The 21954-nt window shown below is 42.0% G+C and overlaps 1 protein-coding gene across 1 annotated transcript; it reads right to left on the bottom strand.

Annotated features, from left to right (window-relative positions):
- Positions 1-7891: 7891 nt before the first annotated feature.
- On the bottom strand, positions 7892-18567 carry LOC308306733 (delta-type opioid receptor-like; the record flags this gene model as incomplete). Its single annotated transcript, XM_080751777.1, has 3 exons — positions 7892-8427; positions 11207-11559; positions 18302-18567. The coding sequence occupies 3 exons, from the start codon at positions 18565-18567 to the stop codon at positions 7892-7894; spliced, it is 1155 nt and encodes a 384-aa protein (XP_080607903.1).
- Between the last annotated feature and the right edge of the window lie 3387 nt (positions 18568-21954).

The following is a 21954-nucleotide window of genomic DNA, read 5'->3' on the forward strand; positions in this document are numbered from 1 at the left end:
CTTTTGAAAATAGCAGATTCGATCGGCTATGTTCAAATGGTTGAAGTGGGTAATGTATGTTTTGTAATAATAATCCACATCTAAAAAGTAAATAGTAACTAAAGTTTCCAGCCATGAACAGGTGGCTAAATATCTTGAAGAGAATAAACTGATCTACGAGTTCCAGTCTGGCTTCAGAGAGTCCCATTACACAGATACATGCCTCATCTATTTGAATGATTACATCAAACGTGAAATTCACGATGGCAAATATTGCGGCATGGTCATGCTGGACCTCCAGAAGGCATTTGACACCGTCGATCATTCTATCCTGATTGAAAAACTCAAAGCTATTGGTCTTACCAAGGTAATCAATAAAGTCAACCAACGAATTCGCTTCTTGCAAAGGGTTGCCCCGCTGATCAATATTAAATCCCGAAAGACACTAGGAGGTGCTCTTATTGGGCCCCTCATTGATTACGGAGTCCTTGTCTGGTATCGCGACGCCCCAGCTGCCTTAAAGTTAAAGCTCCAAACAGCCCAAAACAAACTAATTAGGGTTGTGCTTGGTCTCCCTCCTCAGACCCACCTTACCGATCATCACCACGAAAGCGTGGGATGGCTCAAAGTAGCTGACAGAGTACAGCATCTTGCAATGGGCCTGGTGTACAAGATACACTACACCTCCAAGATTCCCATGTACCTGACAAACTACTTCTTAAAGGTCAAGGATGTTCACAATCACAACACCAGAGGCAGCTCCACTAATCATCATCAACGTAGATTTAACACTAAACAAGGCTCTAACTCGTTCTCCTGCTACACCATCAACATGTGGAACGCCCTTCCACAAGCCCTAAAGGAGAGCAAATCCCTAGCCCTGCTACCCGTGACTTGTAAATAGACTAAGCCCCCATGCTTCCCCCCCCCCCCCCCCTTTTCTCTTTTTTGTTTTTGATGTTATGCTTTTGAAACTGATATTATCCTAGATAAAGTACTATGTTCTATCCGTCTGTCTTTCAATGTTATATGAGATACTTAAAGTGTGGTTCCTGTGGAAATAAGCCTCAGCTTTCTAGGATCTCCTTTTAGTTGACCTTGTACCAGTGATCTGTACTGTCATGAAACTGTACTTTTTTCTATTGCAAACTTCTAATAAATTCTTCAATCAATCAATCCAAATAATTGTAGGGGAGTAAAAGTAAAATATTTGGATCTGAGATGTATGGAGTAGAAGTAAAAGTATTTTGGAAATACTCAAGTAAAGTACAAATACCTCAAAATTGTACTTAAGTACAGTACTTAATGTACTTAGTTTATTTACTTTACACCACTGGCAATAGCGCCATCTACTGGAGTGATATCCTGGTGAACAGGGAAAAAAGTGTAGACCAAGTACAGAGTGAAAGGTCAAGTTTGTTGTCTGAAAATACACATTAGCATGAATCCAACATAAAAAATTACACAAAACTGATGCTATCAAACAAGTACATGAAGCTATAAATATACCAAAAAGTGTAAGGGGTCTAAGGGGTCCTTGGCTTGAAAAATGTTGAAGAACCCTGGTCTAGTGAGAAGAAGATGGAATCATGCAATCCCTGGCCCTGGGAAATATGCTTCTAATCAGTGTTTCTAGATTGGGGGGGTGGGGGGGGGGATACAAAATGATGAGCTAAATGTGTATAGGCTATATGTTTTGAGGGTCAAAGATCATAACGATCCTGCGGTAAAGTGATCACATGTACATGTAACTCCAATGGGAAGCTTTGTGGGAGCCTTGGGGGAAAAATATAAATTGGCCATGTATGAGCTTGTGAGATGTCTAATGAATCCATTCCTATTTTGTAACAATGACTCCCATGCCATATAATTGGCCATGCCTACTGCTACTTTTCATCCAGCGCCTGACCAGGCAGATCGAGGCCTCGACTCGCTGCTCTTCCCAAGTGGGTGCTGAGACCTCAGGGACTAGGCTTGGTCATTATGTGTTCAGAATGTGTTATGTGTTCAACTGTGCATTGTAATTTTGTTGTTTTCCAGGAAAGAAAGGATCATATAAAACATATTAATATTAAAACTATAAGGCAACTAAGACATTTTACAGTATAAAATCAGTGTGTTTGAATCTACATACACGTTTTGTTGTTTTGAAAGAAACGGAAGAAAGATAATCATTTGCGTGTGTGATAGGGTGTCAAGTAGCCATATATAGTTATTGTATTGTTATCGCGGCAGGCACAATATCAGTATCGCAAAAGTCAATGATATGGGCAATATATGGCCCTGGCCGATATACTATATCACCCCTATCATTGCCTTTTGCCCATATCGTTGCCATTTTGATTGAAGAATGCTTAGTCTTCACTTTTGCTACGCTTAGAATATCAAATAACAAGTGTGGGAACCCAAAATCAAGAGTGATATTGACTTATTATTATACTGTTTTTTGGAGCTGTGTGAAGCACAGGCTCCCTATACGTGGCTGTGTGGGTCTGTGTGTCTGTGTGTCTGTATGTAGCCTGAACTTCCTAAACTTCGGCACGCCACTAGTCCCACAGTTTTGCCACCACACACTCGCGCCATATGTCAAATCGACCGGCTTACTCGGGAATCGTGGGCTATTACTTTTCTAAGAGAAAGGTTCTATAGTTTAATTGATATTAATTTATTAGTGAATTAATTTTCCCCATTGACTTATAATGGGAATCGCAAAAACTCACATTCAATTATTTGTCTCTCGCAAACCATAGGGGCTAGAGTTTCAAGACTTGGAGAGGAGGTTCATAATGATTTCAAGGATTAAATAAAAAATAATTGTGTCATTTGGCCGCATGGTGGCGCCATAACACCCCACTTTACGTTTTGGCCTGTAACTCTTGAACCGTAGGTCGGAAAATTAAAAATATTTTTTCCCTGGATTCCTTGGGCCATGACGCATCTCCCCATATAGGCCACGCCCATTTGCGCCATGATAGATTTTCCGCCATCTTGAATTTTCTCCAAAACACACTTTTTGCTCCTTTTCCTACATATTTTCTTCAAATGTCACAAAAATCGGTACACATGATCCACACACACACACACACACACACACACACACACACACACACACACACACACACACACACACACATACACACACAGCTCCACTTCACACGGGTGTGATTTTTGAATGATGCTTAGTTTTCACTGTTGCAACTCTTCAAATATTGAATATGAAATGTGTACGGTAATATCGCATATCGTATCAATGTGGCGGAGAGAGTCGCAGCCCCAGCCTGAAGCATCAAAAGTCTAGTATCTGCTCTTGTTCCATAGGGATAGCCCTTTGGAGTAATGGTTAAGATATTGGACTTTCACGCGGGAGAAGCCGCGTGAAAGCCGGGTGGCTTGAAAGCCGGGTTCCCCACCCGTTCGAAGCCGGGTGGGGAGGTTCGGATCACCTCTGTTACATCAATGTCTAAATATTTGTCATAAATACAGACATATGACATTTTTGTCCATATCGTGATTCGTGGAGCCCTAGTGTCAAGGTAAAACAAATACTGTGAAACGATGGCAAGTAAAAACAAAATACTGCTGTCATCGGTGTGGGGGAGTTCCACACCATTTGCAATCTATCTACTTTCCATTCTAGTTGAACGGATTTGAAGATGCAGGGTTGAGGGACCTCTGTGGAGTCTTGTTTTACTCTGGAAGGGCCAGTAGGTTTTATTTTTTTATTGGATGTAATTGAGGTCAGATAATGTAAACATTGGCCAATCATGCGGTTCAATGCAGCTCAACAGCCAGTGTGAGGAGGATTCAGGAGATGTCTATGAACTCTGTGTTAAAGTGAAGACCATTGTCTGTGTGTGATGGAACAAACTGTTTTGGCATGCTGTTCCACACCTACAGCAGTGTGGAGACGGGCTCTGTCCAGTGTGTGTGTGTGTGTGTGTGTGTGTGTGTGTGTGTGTGTGTGTGTGTGTGTGTGTGTGTGTGTGTGTGTGTGTGTGTGTGTGTGTGTGTGTGTGTTTTGGAGCCTGGGAGGCTGACAGTATGTTCTGGTGTGGATGTGCATTGTTAGCCATCAAACGTAAGGGAGGATAGAGCATATCCTGGAGGTCCATGCGGCAGTGTGGGGGGTGTACATTTCAGCTGATGTGATAGAAGACAGAAAGTTGATGAGGCTTGTGCCTGTGAAGGCTTCCTCCTCTGGCTAAAGGGCAAACATGCCTCCTGGAAGAAGAGGTGAAAACCACTAACAAGCTACCAGCGAGCAAGGTCCAGATAGTAACGATTTGTTACATTTGGGGTCTTGTCGCCTTGACTCATTGGACTAATAAAATAAGCAGCATATGTACACGTGATTAGACATGTAGGCTACTTAGATTAGGTGTGTGTTTTATATTAATGTCACGAAAGCTACTGCAGACATCCTAAAATCATGGATCTTAAAGGGATAGTTCACCCCCAAAATGACCTTTTTCCCCCCTATTAATTACTCCATGGAGACTTGAATTCATGGATATCTTTTTGTTTTTGTTGCATACCTAAACCAATAATTAGATGATAATAATAAAGTTTCCTGTAGGAGACACAAAGGAGATTCTTTTTGTCGCCCACCAAAAATAAAATCTCCATCAATTCAATGCTTCATGGGGTAATACAGAACAATCTTCTGGACTCCAGTACCGTTTCATTTCCTCTGGAGGGCTCCCCTGACACACACAGAAAGTGCAAAAGGCCCTCTGAACCAGTGATGGAAGAAGAAGTACTCTTTACCTAAGTAAAAGTAGCAATACTGCAATGTAGAAACACTCTATTACAAGTAAAAGTACCTCAAAATTGTACTTACAGTAAGTACAGTACTTGAGTAAATGTACTTAGTTACTTTACACCACTGTTCTAAACCTCTTCAAATACAGACTTGCATTCTGAGTCAGCCACTATGAACACGTCTTCAAGTGATATATACAAAGTGTAACAAACAGGATGAGCGCATTCCCATTCCTTGCTATTCTTCTCACTTGTAGAGTTCCATTTGAAGACACAGAGGCTCTGAATACAGACGTCTGCTGCAGACTGCATGGACATAAAGAAGGCATTTTAAATACGAGAGCCTGTATGCATTTCATTACCTTACTTTATGATCAAGCACTGGACTGGACATATTAGGTATGTCTGTTTATCTATCGACCTAGCTGGCTGTCATTTCGCAGGAAAATCAAATGTAGAAAAATAACAGGGTTATAAAACGGCAAGCACAGACATGAGCTAATAAGGACGGCCTTCATACAAAGTTCCTCTGAATAATGTCACTGTTCATGCTCCGAGAACACAATTTCCATCCCCAGCTGTCAAAGAAGAAGGTCACAACCTTTAAACATTCAGTTATATCATTTTAATTCATGTTTATTTGCTTGTGTCCTCCTACCAAATTAAAGGATCTAACCCAAATAAAGGTTTATACTATAATCAAGCTGAGATGAAAATGTAGAATATGATAGGATACGTACATTTGATTGATTCATTACTATTACTTAAAAATGACAACTAATGAAATTCCAATTCCATATATTTATTACACATATTACACACTACACACTATACACCCATAATGGCTGGTCATATGTACACAATACAGAGTCAGTATACTGTACAATACATTCAAAACTCAACAGCACAGACATCAAGCACTGACAACATTACATATATTTATCAAACATAAATATAGGCTTGCTTGATAGCTGTACATAAAATGTCATACAAGCACTGTGTGTGTGTGTGTGTGTGTGTGTGTGTGTGTGTGTGTGTGTGTGTGTGTGTGTGTGTGTGTGTGTGTGTGTGTGTGTGTGTGTGTGTGCACACGCGCGTGCGCATGTGTGTGTGCGTGCGTGCGTGTATGAGTGTGTTTATGTTTGTATAGAATATCAATGATATAGTTTTCAGAATACTGTATATTCAAGGACATGCACACGTTCGTAAAAGAGCTATCCAATTTCATAGACAGCATTCATTTACTATTTATGTACTACATTAAAGTGAATGCTTCAATTATGCAATACAGTACCGTATGTGTATCAAGACCAAATAATCCAAACAGCTCACGCGATTGATTGATTTACCGGTACATAACACTATAAACATTACTAACAACTCATCACACTGGACACAGCTCCAGAGTCAGAGTTGATAGAGAGCCCTCTGTCAAATTGAAAATAAACATTCAAGTCCAGGATTTCCACTATGACGACCAGCCTCATCCATATAAACATGTGGATTTTTGGCACTCAAGCACATAAAAGCAGCTCTCAACATGCAGCTCAAAACAACAGCCATGCTGCTGACGCCATGGTCCATCAGCCACGCTGCAGATGTCTTGCAGGCTTGTAATTCAGAGGGTGTCGAGGGCAAGGCAATGGAAACAGCACTGTAAATTATATACACACACCTATAGCCGCTATCTTCCGTTGCAGTCGGGCAGAAACATTGTATCTCTATAATTTAACTTTTTTTTGTAAATGAATGCCCTATATTTTTTCATACTTAGCTTTTCATACTTTTTTTAATTCTGTAAAGTTATGGTTTTGGACATATAGGTTTCCATCCAACAGCTACTGTTCAAGTGCTGTCCTGACTACATGCACTAATCATTCTTTTAAATGAACATGGAGATTGTTTATACTATATAGCATCCTGGACTATCAAAGGCACTGTTGAAACAAAAAGTTAAGGAAAGAAGAAAGAGGAGGAAGGCACATGCTAATACCAATACAAACTAGAAAATGTGCTCCTCGGAGCACAGATCTCAGCCAGGCCAGGTAGTAGAAGTCAATCTTAGCCAGGCAATCAGGATGAAATATAAAACATTGGACAGGTCTGTCTTAATGACATAAAGATAATGAGTGCTGATTTGCGTGACTCTGTGGGAGTAATAGCACAAAATATTGTTTTGCAAAAATCCAACGGTGGCGAGATTAGCTGTACACAGATGGACGGACGGACACACGGACACATACTGTAGACGGACGGTCTGGGGGAAAAACATAGTTTCTGCCACACTTTCGGCCTGGTGGAGACAAAAATAAACTGATGAAACAGTGTATAGCCTATAAACCTACCCGTGAACCAAGACAATAAACAATCTTCATTAGTGCCTCACTAGATTTCACACTGAAGTGTAAATGAGCAAATATATCCCTGAGAATGTTGACGTTTTAATTTGACAACCTGTGATTCAAGGCTATTTTGTGCTATACATCCTAATTGTATATTTTTATAATCACATAATTTATGGTAAATGTTTTAGTAAGTATGCTCAGAAAGTGCTAAAAAAGAAATACATCACACTCAAATGTCTTGAAACAGCAGAATCTGTTCCCACATTACTTGATTTGGCAAGTCCTAAAATCAAACATTCTCTTTAATCTATTCTATGCCGTAAAGATGGAAAATTACAATTAATAAATTAAAGGGTTGCAACGAATTCATCCCCATGTCTCTATGATTTCATTAGACAGTCGGTATGGCTCCAGTTCAATTACACCAATTTGTGAATGTTATAACATTAAGTGAAAATCATATTTCACTGCAACAGGTATCCACAGCATTGAGTTATAGGTTTGTCTGTGTAAATGCACTATGTGGCATTATTCTGTTGCAGTCATCACAACTGAGTTAAGAATTAGTCAACTGCAACTGATTATATCGTGAAAGGAAACTTTGATAATATTCACCTAAAATAAAATATGAGGCCAAGTTATCCTGTCCTCGAAACTGATTTAACTTCCCTCACCCAATTTTACACAAATTATTTTCAATAACATATAATTGTTGGAGTCTACATTGCTGATGTCACTTGGGTTAAGCCAAGGTCATTTGAATCCTCCTTTCCAATTTGGGAAATAGAGGAGAGCTCCATTGCTAGTCATGCAGGCTGCCTAGTCCTGTCTGGATTCTCCAGAGGAACAGGGGCCTCCCTGACCGTGCTGCGAGTCTTGTTGTTCCCAGAACCCCTGCTGGTGGCTCCCTTTAACCTTGCAGGGGGGCAGAAGTCTTTGAAACAGCGCTTGAAGTTCTCATCCAAGTAGGCATAGAGGACCGGATTGAGGCTGCTGTTCGTGTAGCCCAGGACCACACAGAAGAAGTACAGCGCCATGACACCTATGGTCTCGGGCACTGCCACAAGGGCCTTGACCAGGATGAAGATGTGAATGGGCGTCCAGCACACCACGAACACGGCCACCACCACCGACACCATCCGCGTGATGCGGCGCAGGTTGCGGTCCTTCTCCCTGGAGCCGGACAGCATCCGCACGCTCTTCAGCCTCAGCACCATCAGGGTGTAGCACACGGTGATGATCAGCACTGGCACCACGAAAGCGAAGACAAACACGCAGACCTTCATCAGTGTGTCCCAGTATACGTACGGCTCCGGGAACTGCAAGGCACACTCCGTCGTGCCTATAGCGGGGGGTGGGACAGGAAGGAGAGAAGGGGGAGGGAAATACACCCACACTTCAGAACAGAACTACTTCATCATCAGCTAAACAACACTCCAACTGTCCATTTGTTGGCTGTCACCGTGTGGAACAGAACAGCTAATGTGTGTTCTCTGAATTGAACATCTTTTCACAGCATCATCTGTATTCAGGGACAAAACATAATGGACACCTCAATACCGCTAGCTAGAGTCTATTCATACAAATATGATTTTTTTTCTTTTTTCTTTTTTGACAGAGAGAGATTGAGCTCTCACTGGCACATTTCTATATAAATAAATGTATGACTCAGCATGATCTGTGCCCTCTCCCTTTAGTTTGTATTCCGAATGCTTGATTGATAGCTGATCTACAAGCTCACCATGCAACACCCAGTGTGCAAGCAGAGATGGGCGAAAATACATTGAAAAGTATTTTTTATACAAAATACAAATACTGGGTTAAAAAATGTATCAAAATACAAAATATAAATACAGGCCAGAGAAATGTATTGGAGATTCAAATACGTATTTTGTATTTTGAAAATACATTTTATAAAAATGTATGCAATGATTAGTAATTTCATAGATTGATTGCCAAGTATTAATTTAATTGCCTGTCAGAATTTCTAAGAATAAATTGACCATACGGTGTTTATCTTTAGAGCAGGCAGCCTAAATGTTTATCATAGAGCAGTGAAGTTTGACGTCATTTACCCATCCTACCTGGTACACGTCCCCCCCCCCCCATTCTGAATTCCCTTTTTTCATATCGCGTAATATAAGAACTATGTTCCAAACCTAAACAAATGATCTCTGATCAACTGATGGTGAGAAAATGCTAATGTTACATTTTCGCTAGAAACAGGCTTTTAAAATAAAACGCTTGTGCGCCAGCATAGCCCTACTTGTGCGCCAGCATAGCCCTACTTGTGCGCCAGCATAGCCCTACTTGTGCGCCAGCGAAAACAGTGACATCACCACTCTCTTCATCAGGAATGCTGGTCCCTCATTGGCTGTTAATGATGATGTTGCCAGAAATGCTGATCCCTGATTGGGCTATGGCAGCGATATTCAACTGGCGGCCCATGGGCCAAATCTGGCCCCAGCGGTAAAAGTATCAAAAGGTATTAAAGATATTTGAATGGGGCGCCCGCTGGCCTACTGGTCCAGGCGCATACCACTTAGGCATTGCCACATGGATGCATGGTGGCATTGCCGGTTTGATTCCCGATCCGGACGTCCTTCGCTGCGTGTCGTTCCCCATCTCTCCCCCCATTTCCTGTCAGTCTACTGTCCTATCCAATAAAGGCATAAAAGCCCCCCCCCCCCCACAAAAAAAAGTCCTCGTTTTGAGTGGATTTTGCCCATTTTCCATCTTCTCCAGCCACTTGTAGGTTTTACACAGTATGACTAACTCGTCCTCAATAGTGTCCTGGGCTGAATGAAGGTCTGTCTAGAATAGTGCTCTTATCAGCCGGATGCTCAAAAAATAAAAATAATAATAATCATACGAACAAGCACTTCACCTTGCCAGCCTGCCTCCTATATATTCTTCTTCTCACAAGGATACTTCCATGCCACTGTCTGGGTATATTAGTATAAACCGATTCTGAAATATAATTCCAAATCAATTAATGATATCCATCCATCCATCCATCCACCCATTATAAAGGACTGTCAGAGAAATTATCATATCAAACATTAAAAGGCATGAATGCATGTATGAAGCAGGTCATAATAATTTACCATAATGGACATAATATGTCCAGGCATTGTTGTCAGTGGTGTGTTCTAGATTTTTTTGGAGGGTATACGATAATGCTGACATGCGCGTGGTCGTGGTTATGCTTGCGTGTTTTCAATGGATGAAATGGAGAGGGCCAAGCTTTGTGTTTTTATTCTGCATGTCATACTACGTATAGGCTAAAGCGTAACACGGTAGAACACACCACTGATTGTTGTGTCCTATATAGGCCAATAGCCCATAAAACAAACCACAAACACGCTGTTGCAGTGTCGCCCCTGACTTCAAGTCATTTTACAATTGTGGCCACCTGCTTTATTTAGTTGAATACCCCTGGGCTACGGGCTTAAACACACACAGCTACCAACCTACCTATATACATACATACATACGCAGCCGAACGCAGTACTTGCACGCTCTGCTGGTGCAAGTAATTCGAAATTGTAAATTGTAATCATAAAGCATGTTACATTTGAAGCAAATCAGTGCTATGGCTGTATCACACACACACACACACACACACACACACACACACACACACACACACACACACACACACACACACACACACACACACACACACACACACCCCCCCCCCCCCACACACACACACACACACACACACACACACACACACACACACACACACACACACACACACACACACACACACACACACACACACGAACCACCAGCAAATTAGATTGAAATAAAATGTGTCTTTCCCCCTACAGTCTATACCTTTATGAATGTTTAAAATGTGTGCATTTGAGAATTAAATTAAATTAAAAATGTATTTTGTATTTCAAATACATAAAATACCTGAAAGTGTTTTGATACAAATTACGTCCAATTTTTCCATCCCAGCCAAATGCAAATTACAAAATACAAAAAAGTATTTCAAATACGTATTTCAAATACATTTATTTCGAATACTGCCCATCTCTGTGTGCAAGTACAAATCAGGCTTTAGATAAATCTGTAGAGGTTACAGAAGTAGAAGGTCTTTCTCTCACCATTGTTGGTCTGGGTACCGCCCAGGACAAGAGCTGGTATCCCCGCAGCCGAGGACAGGATCCAGATGCAAACGTTGATCATCTTGGCCTTCATCGGGGTGCGAAAGTCCAGGGCCTTCACCGGATGGCACACGGCCACGTAGCGGTCCACGCTCATCATGGTGAGGGTGAAGATGCTGGTGAACATGTTGTAGTAGTCTATGGAGATGAACACCTTGCACACCACCTCGCCGAAGGGCCACGTGTTCAGCAGGTAGTCGGTGCTCTGGAAAGGCATGGTTGTGGTGACGAGGGCGTCGGCGAGAGCCAGGTTGAATATGTAAATGTTGGTGGCCGTCTTCATCTTTGTGTACCTGTTAAAAGTAGGTCACGGCAAATAACAATGAAGGGAAAATACAATGTTGCATAAATGAGAAGAAGGGGCAGAAACATGAAGCAATTTGCTGTGCCCACGTGTAACAAATCAAACATTTGCATAACTACTTGATTGTAATTGGATAATAAACGACTCAAAGTCATCAAAATATCATGCAGTTATGCAGTGTGGTTCACGGAGATTAATTAAAACACGGCTCATTAATTAAAACAAGGCTCATTCTCAGACAACGCTGAGGAAGACCTGTTAGGTTGAAATGAGTCAGTAGTTCTGTCCACGGAGAGGTAAATAAAAAGGACATTTACAGTGTGCTGGCTATTTTCTCACTGTCTTCATCATTCTGATAGTAACCATGGATAGTAATTTCAGCTCAGTTCAACTCACTTCAGTTTACCTTATTTTTCTGAGCTCTGGAAATATGCTGTTATATGCTGAGCAATATTTAGTGCTGACCACGGTTTCATACGGCTATAATATGAATGTATAACTTAACCACCGCTAGGCCTATATATTTTAGGTATTTTAGGTATCTGTACTCGACCCCTTCCTTTTTTCCCTCTACTCCAAATCTCATTGCTGAAAATAACCGATCTACAAACTCACAACACGTGTAAGCATGCATGTAAAATTCTGATCGGCTACTTTTGACGAATTTTTGATTGTTATGAAATTCCCAGGATTGGGACACTATAGAGTTCATGTGGTTAAGTAAAAGATGAATGTAAAATTCCATTCCTCAGATGAGGTGACAAAGGCAATCTCACTGTGGTCAAAAAACTAAGCATAAGAATAGATACAATATAATTATATAATAATAATATAATAACACAATATATTCTCAACTTTCATCTAATGCAGTGGTTCTCAACGTGTGGGTCGGGGTCCCCACCTGACCTTTTTTGTATAATCGTTGTATAATAGTATAATCAACAAACTATACTATAAAAACTGGTCAAACATTGTGAAATAATAGTTTGTAGTTCAGCTATTTTCACATCTGTAGAACCGAGTCAAACTAAATGTAATGCCTCAACCCCCATGGGTCCCCAGTTCAAATATATTATTTTGGGGGGTCAGAGCTTGAAAAGGTTGAGAACCACTGATCTAATGTAATTTGTGAGCAAATCCTAGAACCTTGGCAAAAAGAAGTCACCACCATAGTTAAATAATGTGAAATTAGTCATTGCTATTTGAACAAAAGAGGTAGACTTCTGTGTCAATTGTCCTTGACGTTCCATTAACCAGATGTGCCTATTTAGCATTTTATCTTTGACTGTAAATATGGTACTACATCTAAATAACAATCACATCCCCTGAATTATAGCTATTCAGAATCACCCATTTATTCTCAGTCAATCATCCAGCCTCTTCCTCACGTCAAATGCTCAAACTTCTGCAACGTATTTGTAAAATATATACCAGTGATTATGTTTGAGTTTTACTGTGCCACTGAGTAAAATGTACAGCCTGTGGTATGGAATTAATGGAGAGGTGGGGAAATTGGCCTCTGCTGACAGGATTATGCAATCAATATGATTTGAGGTAATTGTCATTTCACAAGACATCATGGGAGATTTGTTGCTCGTGCATGTCATAAATGATATTGAATGAAATGCAATCTTTTTACCATCCCGAGTAATAAAAGTTGAAAAAAGTGAAAAGAAACCTAATGGAGAAAATGACTAGAATCAATGCTCTGTGGATCTACAGGAAGTAATGGTAGGGTGTGACTCAAAGGGATCTGACGCCCTCTATCTTGCATTGCACTACTTTGCGCAAAAGGAGAATTTCGTCCAAAATGTAAAAATAATAATAACTAGAAGCAGTGCTCTTCCGAGCACAGGTCTCCACCAGGCCATGCGTCCTGGTGGTGCTACTGTATATTAGGCCAATGTAAAAAGGGTGGCATATGTTCTTCACCTTAGATCTTTCATGGCAATCGGACGCTGCATGCATGATTTGAAGCATTGTGTTCCAAAAATGTGTTTTGCTAAAGTCTACCTAATGGTGGCGCTATAACAGGCCAATGTGAAAAAGGTAGCATTTGTTCCTTGACCTAGTGGGAATATGTGTGGCAAATTTCACGGTAATCGCAAGCTGCGTTGATGATTTGAGGCATTTTGTTCAAAAGCGGAGCAATCCTGCAAAATTTGGAAGCTAATATTAGCCAATCAGGATGGAATATGAAATATCAGACTGATCGGACTTGATCACATGACTATAGAGATACTGTGTACCGATTTGCGTGATTTTTGCATAAAATCTCAAGGAGTAATATCCAAAAATGTGTTTTACATATGTCGGCCCAAAGGTGGCGCTATAAAAGGCTGATGTGAAAAATGCAGGGCAAAGGTTTATCCTTAGCCTCTAGGGAGTGCGCTTACAAAGTTTGAAACTGATCGGTGGAGTTATAGGTAAAACCACAAATCGGCCTGTTATAGCGCCACCATGAGGCTGATTTAAAAAAAATTAAGTGGCATTTCTTCCTCGGCCTAGTGGGAACGTGTGTGCGCGATTTCATGATAATTGCACTTTGCGTTTGTGATTTGAGGCATTTTGTTCAAAACGGCTCAATCCTACAAACTTTGGAAGCCAATCTTAGCCAATCAGGATGGAATATGCAAAATCGGACAGATCTGTGTCGATCACATGACTGTCGAGATACTGCCTACCGATTTGTAGGATTTTTGGACAAAATCTGTAAGAGTAGTGCACAGAAATGTGTTTTGCGAACATCGGCCACTAGGTGGCGCTAGAAAAGGCCCATTTGAAAAATTTAGGGCAGAGGTTCTAGATTGGCTTCCAGGGAATGTGTGTGCTCACTTTGGCAGCGACCGGGCCAACAGCGACTGAGATTAGGCGCTCACAAACTGCGAAGACGCACGCACGCACGGACGGACGCACGGACGGACGGACGGACGGACGGACGGACGCACGGACGGACGGAGGGGAAAACATACTCTCCCTCAGCCTTCGGCTGGTGGAGACAATAATAATAATGTAAAGTATACATGATGTGAACATCACTATAAGACCTATAGGTTTACCCTTCAACTTCTTGTTTAATCTCCAAATGATTGGAAATACAGGTTTTGTAGCAATGTAGAAATACCAGGCCTTAATTGTAAAATGTACAAGCATGTTCTAATCAAGTATACTTTACATATACTGTACATATATTTACATTTAGGACAATTAAAGACAATCTTACATTGTGCGGCCCACTCTTCCTTATAGTACCCACTCTACCAGTCTTCCATAACCAATGGGAGCACATCCTAGATTCAAGCACATTCTAATCTACATCACAACTAGATTATCAACATTACTAATGACTCATTAGTATAACTAGAAGCTGGGCCGCCCGAAGGCGACCTGGCCAACTCGGAACAATGTAAATAGGGAATGAATGCCCCGCCCTTTAATGCAAACCCCATTATACCTGTTTTCATAGGACCCGTTTTGACCATCTGTCTGTCGGCGTCCATTTTATGTCCATATATGGAGATCACTGCAGTTATAGTTCTGGGTCCATTTTATGCCCATATATGCCCATATATGGAGATATCTGTCTATCTGCGTCCATTTTATGCCCATATATGGAGATCTCTGTATCTGTCTGTCTGTGTCCCTTTTATGCCCGTATATGGAGATCTTTGTGATTCTGCGTCCATTGTATGCCCATATATGCCATATATGGAGATATCTGTTTATCTGCGTCCATTTTATGCCCATATATGAGATCTCTGTCGCTTTTTCAAACAGATGGTCAAAACGGGTCCTATGACAACAGGTATAATGGGGTTTGCATTAAAGGGGGAACCGGCACTGTGTCTGCAACACAGTCGGAGGCACAGACAGATACAGAGATCTCCATAATGGGAATAAAGGGACACAGACAAACAGATGGAGGAGGAGACAAACTTAATGCAAACCCCATTATACCTGTTGTCATAGGACCCGTTTTGACCATCTGTTTGCCTGTGTCCATTTATGCCCATATATGGAGATATCTGTATCTGTCTGTCTGCGTCCACTTTATGCCCATATATGGAGATCTTTGACCATCTGTTTGCCTGTGTCCATTTATGCCCATATATGGAGATATCTGTATCTGTCTGTCTGCATCCATTTTATGCCCATATATGGAGATCTATGCAGACACAGTGCCAGTTCCGGAAAATCCTGATGTCAGACATCAGAATCCAAACCTTTCGTGCTGGTTCCAGAAAATCGTGTATCGGGTCGGGTCGAGGCCGAGCACTGCACTACCTGCTGCGGTGCAAACCCATGAATGCCCCACCCTTTAATGCAAACCCCAATATACCTGTTGTCATAGGACCCGTTTTGACCATCTGTTTGTCTTTGTCCACGTATGCCCATATATGAAGATCTCTGCACACACAGTACCGGTTGCGGAAAACTCTGATGTCAGACATCAGCTCCGCATACGGGCATTCATTTTATTCCCATATATGGAGAACGCGCGTGCCCGTGGGACGAACGGTTCTCGAGATACGCGGATTACATACATACATACACACTCACAGAGATTTTTTGTTGACTCATGTGGCGTACGTGATGTCAGAGCCTTTTATGAAGTGATGTCACAATGAGTCAGAGCTTTCGCCGATTTCCTCCGGAACAGCCTGATGTCAACAATCAACCCCGCATAAGGAGATTCCGAACGTTTCGCGCCGGTTCGGGAAAACCGCGCGTCGGGTCGGGTCGAGACCCGGCACTGCACTCCGTGCCGCGGCGGGGAACGCACGTGCCGAATCTGAAGCCGGTGGGACGAACGGTTCTCGAGATACGCGGATTACAGACACACAGACAGACAGACAGACACACACGCAGAGACTTCTCGCATTTATAGATAGATGAGTAGCATGCCCCTTTTCTCAACTGTACATGGCCCTATAGGTTTGCATGCCTTCCAACAAAATTACTACTGAAGAAGACCATTATGAAAAGAGAAATTCTTGTATGATCGTATAGGAACATGAAGGCTAATACTTACCATACCAGTGCCTATTTTACAACCTACTGGCTCGAAAGAAACACCTTACTGTTTAGTTGGTAGCTTGCTCATCTCACAACCGCAGGCTCTACTGTTCTGTGCAACAGATATACTGCCCCCACTCACCCTTGTGTGAGTCAAAACAGTTGGGAGTTATACTGCAGAATACTTTAAAGTCTATCCTTTTAACCACTAGCAAAACAGGGAAGTCACTATTATAGAGCCCTGAGGGACTCCGGTCAACTATATGGGGTTTAAGAGAAACCCCACCCCCCACACACACACCCCAACTGTTTACTGTACACATATGTTTATTGTCTCCACACCAGCCGAAGGCATGGGGGAGAGTATGTTTTCCCCTCCGTCCGTCCGTCCGTCCGTGCGTGCGTCCGTGCGTGCGTGCGTGCGTGCGTCCGTCCGTGCGTCCGTCCGTGCGTGCGTGTGTCCTCGCAGTTTGTTACCACCTAATCTCAGTCGCCGTTGGCCCGGTCGCTGCCAAAATGAGCACAAACACTCCCTGGATGCTAATTCAGAACCTCTGCCCCACATTTTTCAAATGGGCCTGTTCTAACGCCACCATGAGACCGATGTTTGCCAAACACATTTCTGTACACTACTCTTACAGATTTTGTCCAAAAATCCTACAAATCGGTAGGCAGTATCTCGACAGTCATGTGATCGACACGGATCTGTCCGATTTTGCATATTCCATCCTGATTGGCTAAGATTGGCTTCCAAAGTTTGTAGGATTGAGCCGTTTTGAACAAAATGCCTCAAATCACAAACGCAAAGTGCAATTATCATGAAATCGCGCACACACGTTCCCACTAGGCCGAGGAAGAAATGCCACTTAAATTTTTTTAAATCAGCCTCATGGTGGCGCTATAACAGGCCGATTTGTTCACCGATCAGTTGCAAACTGTGTAAGCGCACTCCCTAGAGGCGAGGGAAAAACCCTTTCCCTGCATTTTTCAAATTAGCCTTTTATAGCGCCACCAGGAGGCCGACTTATGTAAGACACATTTTAAAATAAATTTGCCCAAATTAACAAAAATCAGTACACAGTATCTCTACAGTCATATGATCAAGACGGATCTGTCCCATATTACATTTTCCATCCTGATTGGCTAAGATTGGCCTCCAAACTTTGCAGGATTGATCCGTTTCGAACAAAATGCCTCAAATCATGAACCCAGCGTGCAATTGTAATGAAATTGGCAGTATCTCAACACTCATGTGATCGTCACCATTAAAGGTCAAAGAAGACATGGCAACCTTTTCACATGTAGCGCCACCAGGAGGCCATAATAATTAATACCTGACCTGGTGGAGACCTGTGCTTGGAAGAGCACTGCTAGTTGCTACTATGTCTTGTATATCATTGTATGTATTTACATGTATCAATGAATTGAATACACAGGACCACAATGGAAACAAGCCCTTTACAGGGCTTTTGTGTTATCATCCATTTTGCATAATTGTAAAATCACATGCACTGTAGACTACTAAAACTGTTAACAAAGTATTTAATCAATCCATCAAAACATATAAGTCTCTCAATCAACCAATCAACCAATCAATCAAACAAACAAACAAACAAACAAACAATTAATCAATCAATCAATCAATCAATCAATCAATCAATCAATCAATCAATCAATTAGAATATATGCAAATGTATCCCAGAGAACCTTCTTACCTGATGATAACATACATCACGAGGCAGTTTCCCAACAAACCCACCACAAACACCACAGAGTAGACAGCGGTGATGATGATGGGGATGATGGGAGAGATGGGCTCCTGGTCCCAGCTCTCGTCATGCTTCGAACCACTACTGTGGTTTTCTGGATATCCTCCATCAGACAGCAATAAAGTGGAATTCATCACCAGACAATCTTCTGCGACTGCGAGCGTCGAGAGGCACAAGTCTTCTTTGAGCATTTCAACCGACGTGCTTTCCATTTTGACACCTAGATCAAATGGTTAATATGTATTTATCTGTGCCCAGTGCTACAGAGCTTTTTTTTTTGCAAACTGTTAATAAACTAGCCTAATAAATCAATCAATTTCTTTTTGACATAAAACGCCTTTGAAAGGGAAGATCGGTGGAAGAGGGTTAAAAGTTAAAACACATACAACAAATACTGGCTATTTAATTTGTTATAACGAAAAGATCATTAGAATAGATTAATATAGCCTATACAAAACAGACAACATGCATGTTAGCCTACAGTCCGTGGCCTGAATCTGTCAATTATAAATCTCGATGATCTGAAAAAAGTATTGTGGACAATATAGCAACATTTACGCACGTTCACACACACACACACACACTTCAAGATCGTACAATATTTGGACACTCACCCCTTCGATAAGCTGCTGCTGCAGGCGCTCTGGATAAAAGGAACAACTGTAGGCTATTATTCAGCAACTTTACCACGAAATGTCTATTTCGTTGTCTTGATCTTATATGACGGTCAGAGAGCACATGAAGTTTGGGAATGGGAATGATCTGACAGAGCAGAGGCTTCGCGGATACGGCGCGCGCGCGCGCACATGCACGCAGCCCCCCCCCCCCCCCCCCCCACACACACACACAGGCACATACCCATGACATCAGAGCAGTCGTGGAAAAAGTACTCAAATGTTTTAATTCAAGTATCAATACTGGAATGTGTAAATATAAGTAAAAGCCCTGAATTAAAGGACAACTTTGTTTTTTTACAACAAGGGTTCATATTTTAGATTGTAGCCTAATTAGAGAAAATAAAAAGTGAGTATTAAAATGTTTTCATTTGCTTCGTTCTATTGTTTTATTGCGTTTACCATGCTAAAATGTGGGGCATGCGTACGCATGGGGCATGCGTACAAGTGGCTAAATATGTCTTTTTAGACAAAATAAGCCAGCAGTTTCTTTATTGCTATTTACAGTAACACTTCTATCCCCCATAAGTCACATCCAACCATCAAAGGTTGCATTGTATCTTGGGAATGGGCTTATTCTGTGTAAAATGACATATTTATCCACTTGTACGCATGCCCCCAAACACTGAAATAAGAATCTCTAAAACAATAGAAAGAAGTAAATGAAAAAGTCTTGGTCCCGATAAACTCAGTGGTCGCCTGTTAAAAACCTGTGCTGACCAGCTAGGCCCCATTTTTGGAGCTGTGTGGAACACAAGCTCCCTATACGTGGCCGTGTGTGTGGCCGTCCGTCCGTGTCTGTATGTAGCCTAAAGTTTGGCACGCTACTCCTCCCACAGTTTTTGCACCACACACTCGCGCCATATGTCAAATCGACCGGCTTACTCGGGAATCGTGTGCTAGTAACTTGCTAAGAGAAAGGTTCTATAGTTTAATTGCTATTAATTTATTAGTGAATTAATTTTCCCCATTGACTTATAATGGGAATCGCAAAAACTCACATTCAATTATTTTTCTCTCTTAAACCATAGGGGCTACAGTTTCAAGACTTGGAGAGGAGGTTCATAATGATTTCAAGGATTAAATAAAAAATAATAGTGTCATTTGGCCTCATGGTGGCGCTATAACAGCCCAGTTTACGTTTTGGCCTGTAACTGTTGAACCGTAGGTCGGAAAATTAAAATTATTTTTTCCCTGGATTCCTTGGGTCAAGACGCATCTCCAGATATAGGCCACGCCCATTTGCGCCAGGATAGATTTTCCGCCATCTTGAATTTTCTCCAAAACACACTTTTTGCTCCTTTTCCTACATATTTTCTTCAAATGTCTTAAAAACCGGTACACATGATCTATGAGGTGGGTAAACCACCGCTCAGTGTCTGTCTGTCTGTATGTAGCCTCTGGTGTAGCCTGAGTACCCTGGGTGACCAGAGAGGTGCTGTTGAGTCTAGCCTGCCCTGAGCATCAACTGCAATACACACACACACACACACACACACACACACACACACACACACACACACACACACACACAGACACACACACACACACACACACACACACACACACACACACACACACACACAGCTCCACTTCGAACAGAGGTTCGATTTTTGGAGCTGTGTGAAGCACAGGCTCCCTATACGTGGCCGTGTGGGTCTGTCTGTGTGTCTGTCTGTGTGTGTGTCTGTATGTAGCACCTGCTTCTAATGATATCAACGCACTTAATGCGAAATATTCACGTGCTTTCAGACTCTTCAATGCAGAGGTATCCATAGATACAGCATACTAGTATCTCATCAATGCAGAGAAGTATCTCACCAAGGCAGAGATATTAGTAGTAAAATGACGACATCTAGTGGTCAACCTCAGAGGAGCGCAAAAATAAAACCTGAGGAGAATTCCAGCCTCGAACCAGAAGCCAGCTATTCTCTGTTCCCCCGTGCAACGCTCCACGCCACAGACCCTGACGGAGCGGCGCGGTATTGGGCGGCGATGACCCCCGTGAGTCGCCACCGAGGCGAGCGCTAGCGAGCCGAGTTGCCGCGACGAGCGGTGGGAACGCCGCACAATCCCACTCAGCCGCGTTACCGAGTTATGTGCCGTTATGGACAGAATAGTAAATATTCAGTCCCTCACTATCAACGTCTACCACACTATCCACGTCATAGATAAATGCACAAAAAAGGAGTCACATCATTCATCCGTTCATTAGCTCAGTCAGTAGAGCACGGATGCAATAAACCCACGGTTTGGGTTCGATTCCCCTGAGGGGAATAATATTCAAGGCGAGAGATATCGGCGCATGCGTACTTCAAAGTAGATACTCCTCCGTGGATACACTGTGGATACTATCTGCGTTCAAACGTCTGAAAAAGGGTGATAAAGTCCGGTTGAATGCGAAGAGAGCAGTCGAAGCCGGTGGTATGTAGCCTGAACTTCCTAAACTTCGGCACGCCACTAGTCCCACAGTTTTGCCACCACACACTCGCGCCATATGTCAAATCGAACGGCTTACTCGGGAATCGTGGGCTATTACTTTTCTAAGAGAAAGGTTCTATAGTTTAATTGATATTAATTTATTAGTGAATTAATTTTCCCCATTGACTTATAATGGGAATCGCAAAAACTCACATTCAATTATTTGTCTCTCGCAAACCATAGGGGCTAGAGTTTCAAGACTTGGAGAGGAGGTTCATAATGATTTCAAGGATTAAATAAAGAATAATTGTGTCATTTGGCCGCATGGTGGCGCCATAACACCCCACTTTACGTTTTGGCCTGTAACTCTTGAACCGTAGGTCGGAAAATTAAAAATATTTTTTCCCTGGATTCCTTGGGTCATGACGCATAGGCCACGCCCATTTGCGCCATGATAGATTTTCCGCCATCTTGAATTTTCTCCAAAACACACTTTTTGCTCCT

Source organism: Nannobrachium achirus (genome assembly GCF_963921795.1).
Source record: "Nannobrachium achirus genome assembly, chromosome: 21".
NCBI lineage: Eukaryota > Metazoa > Chordata > Actinopteri > Myctophiformes > Myctophidae > Nannobrachium > Nannobrachium achirus.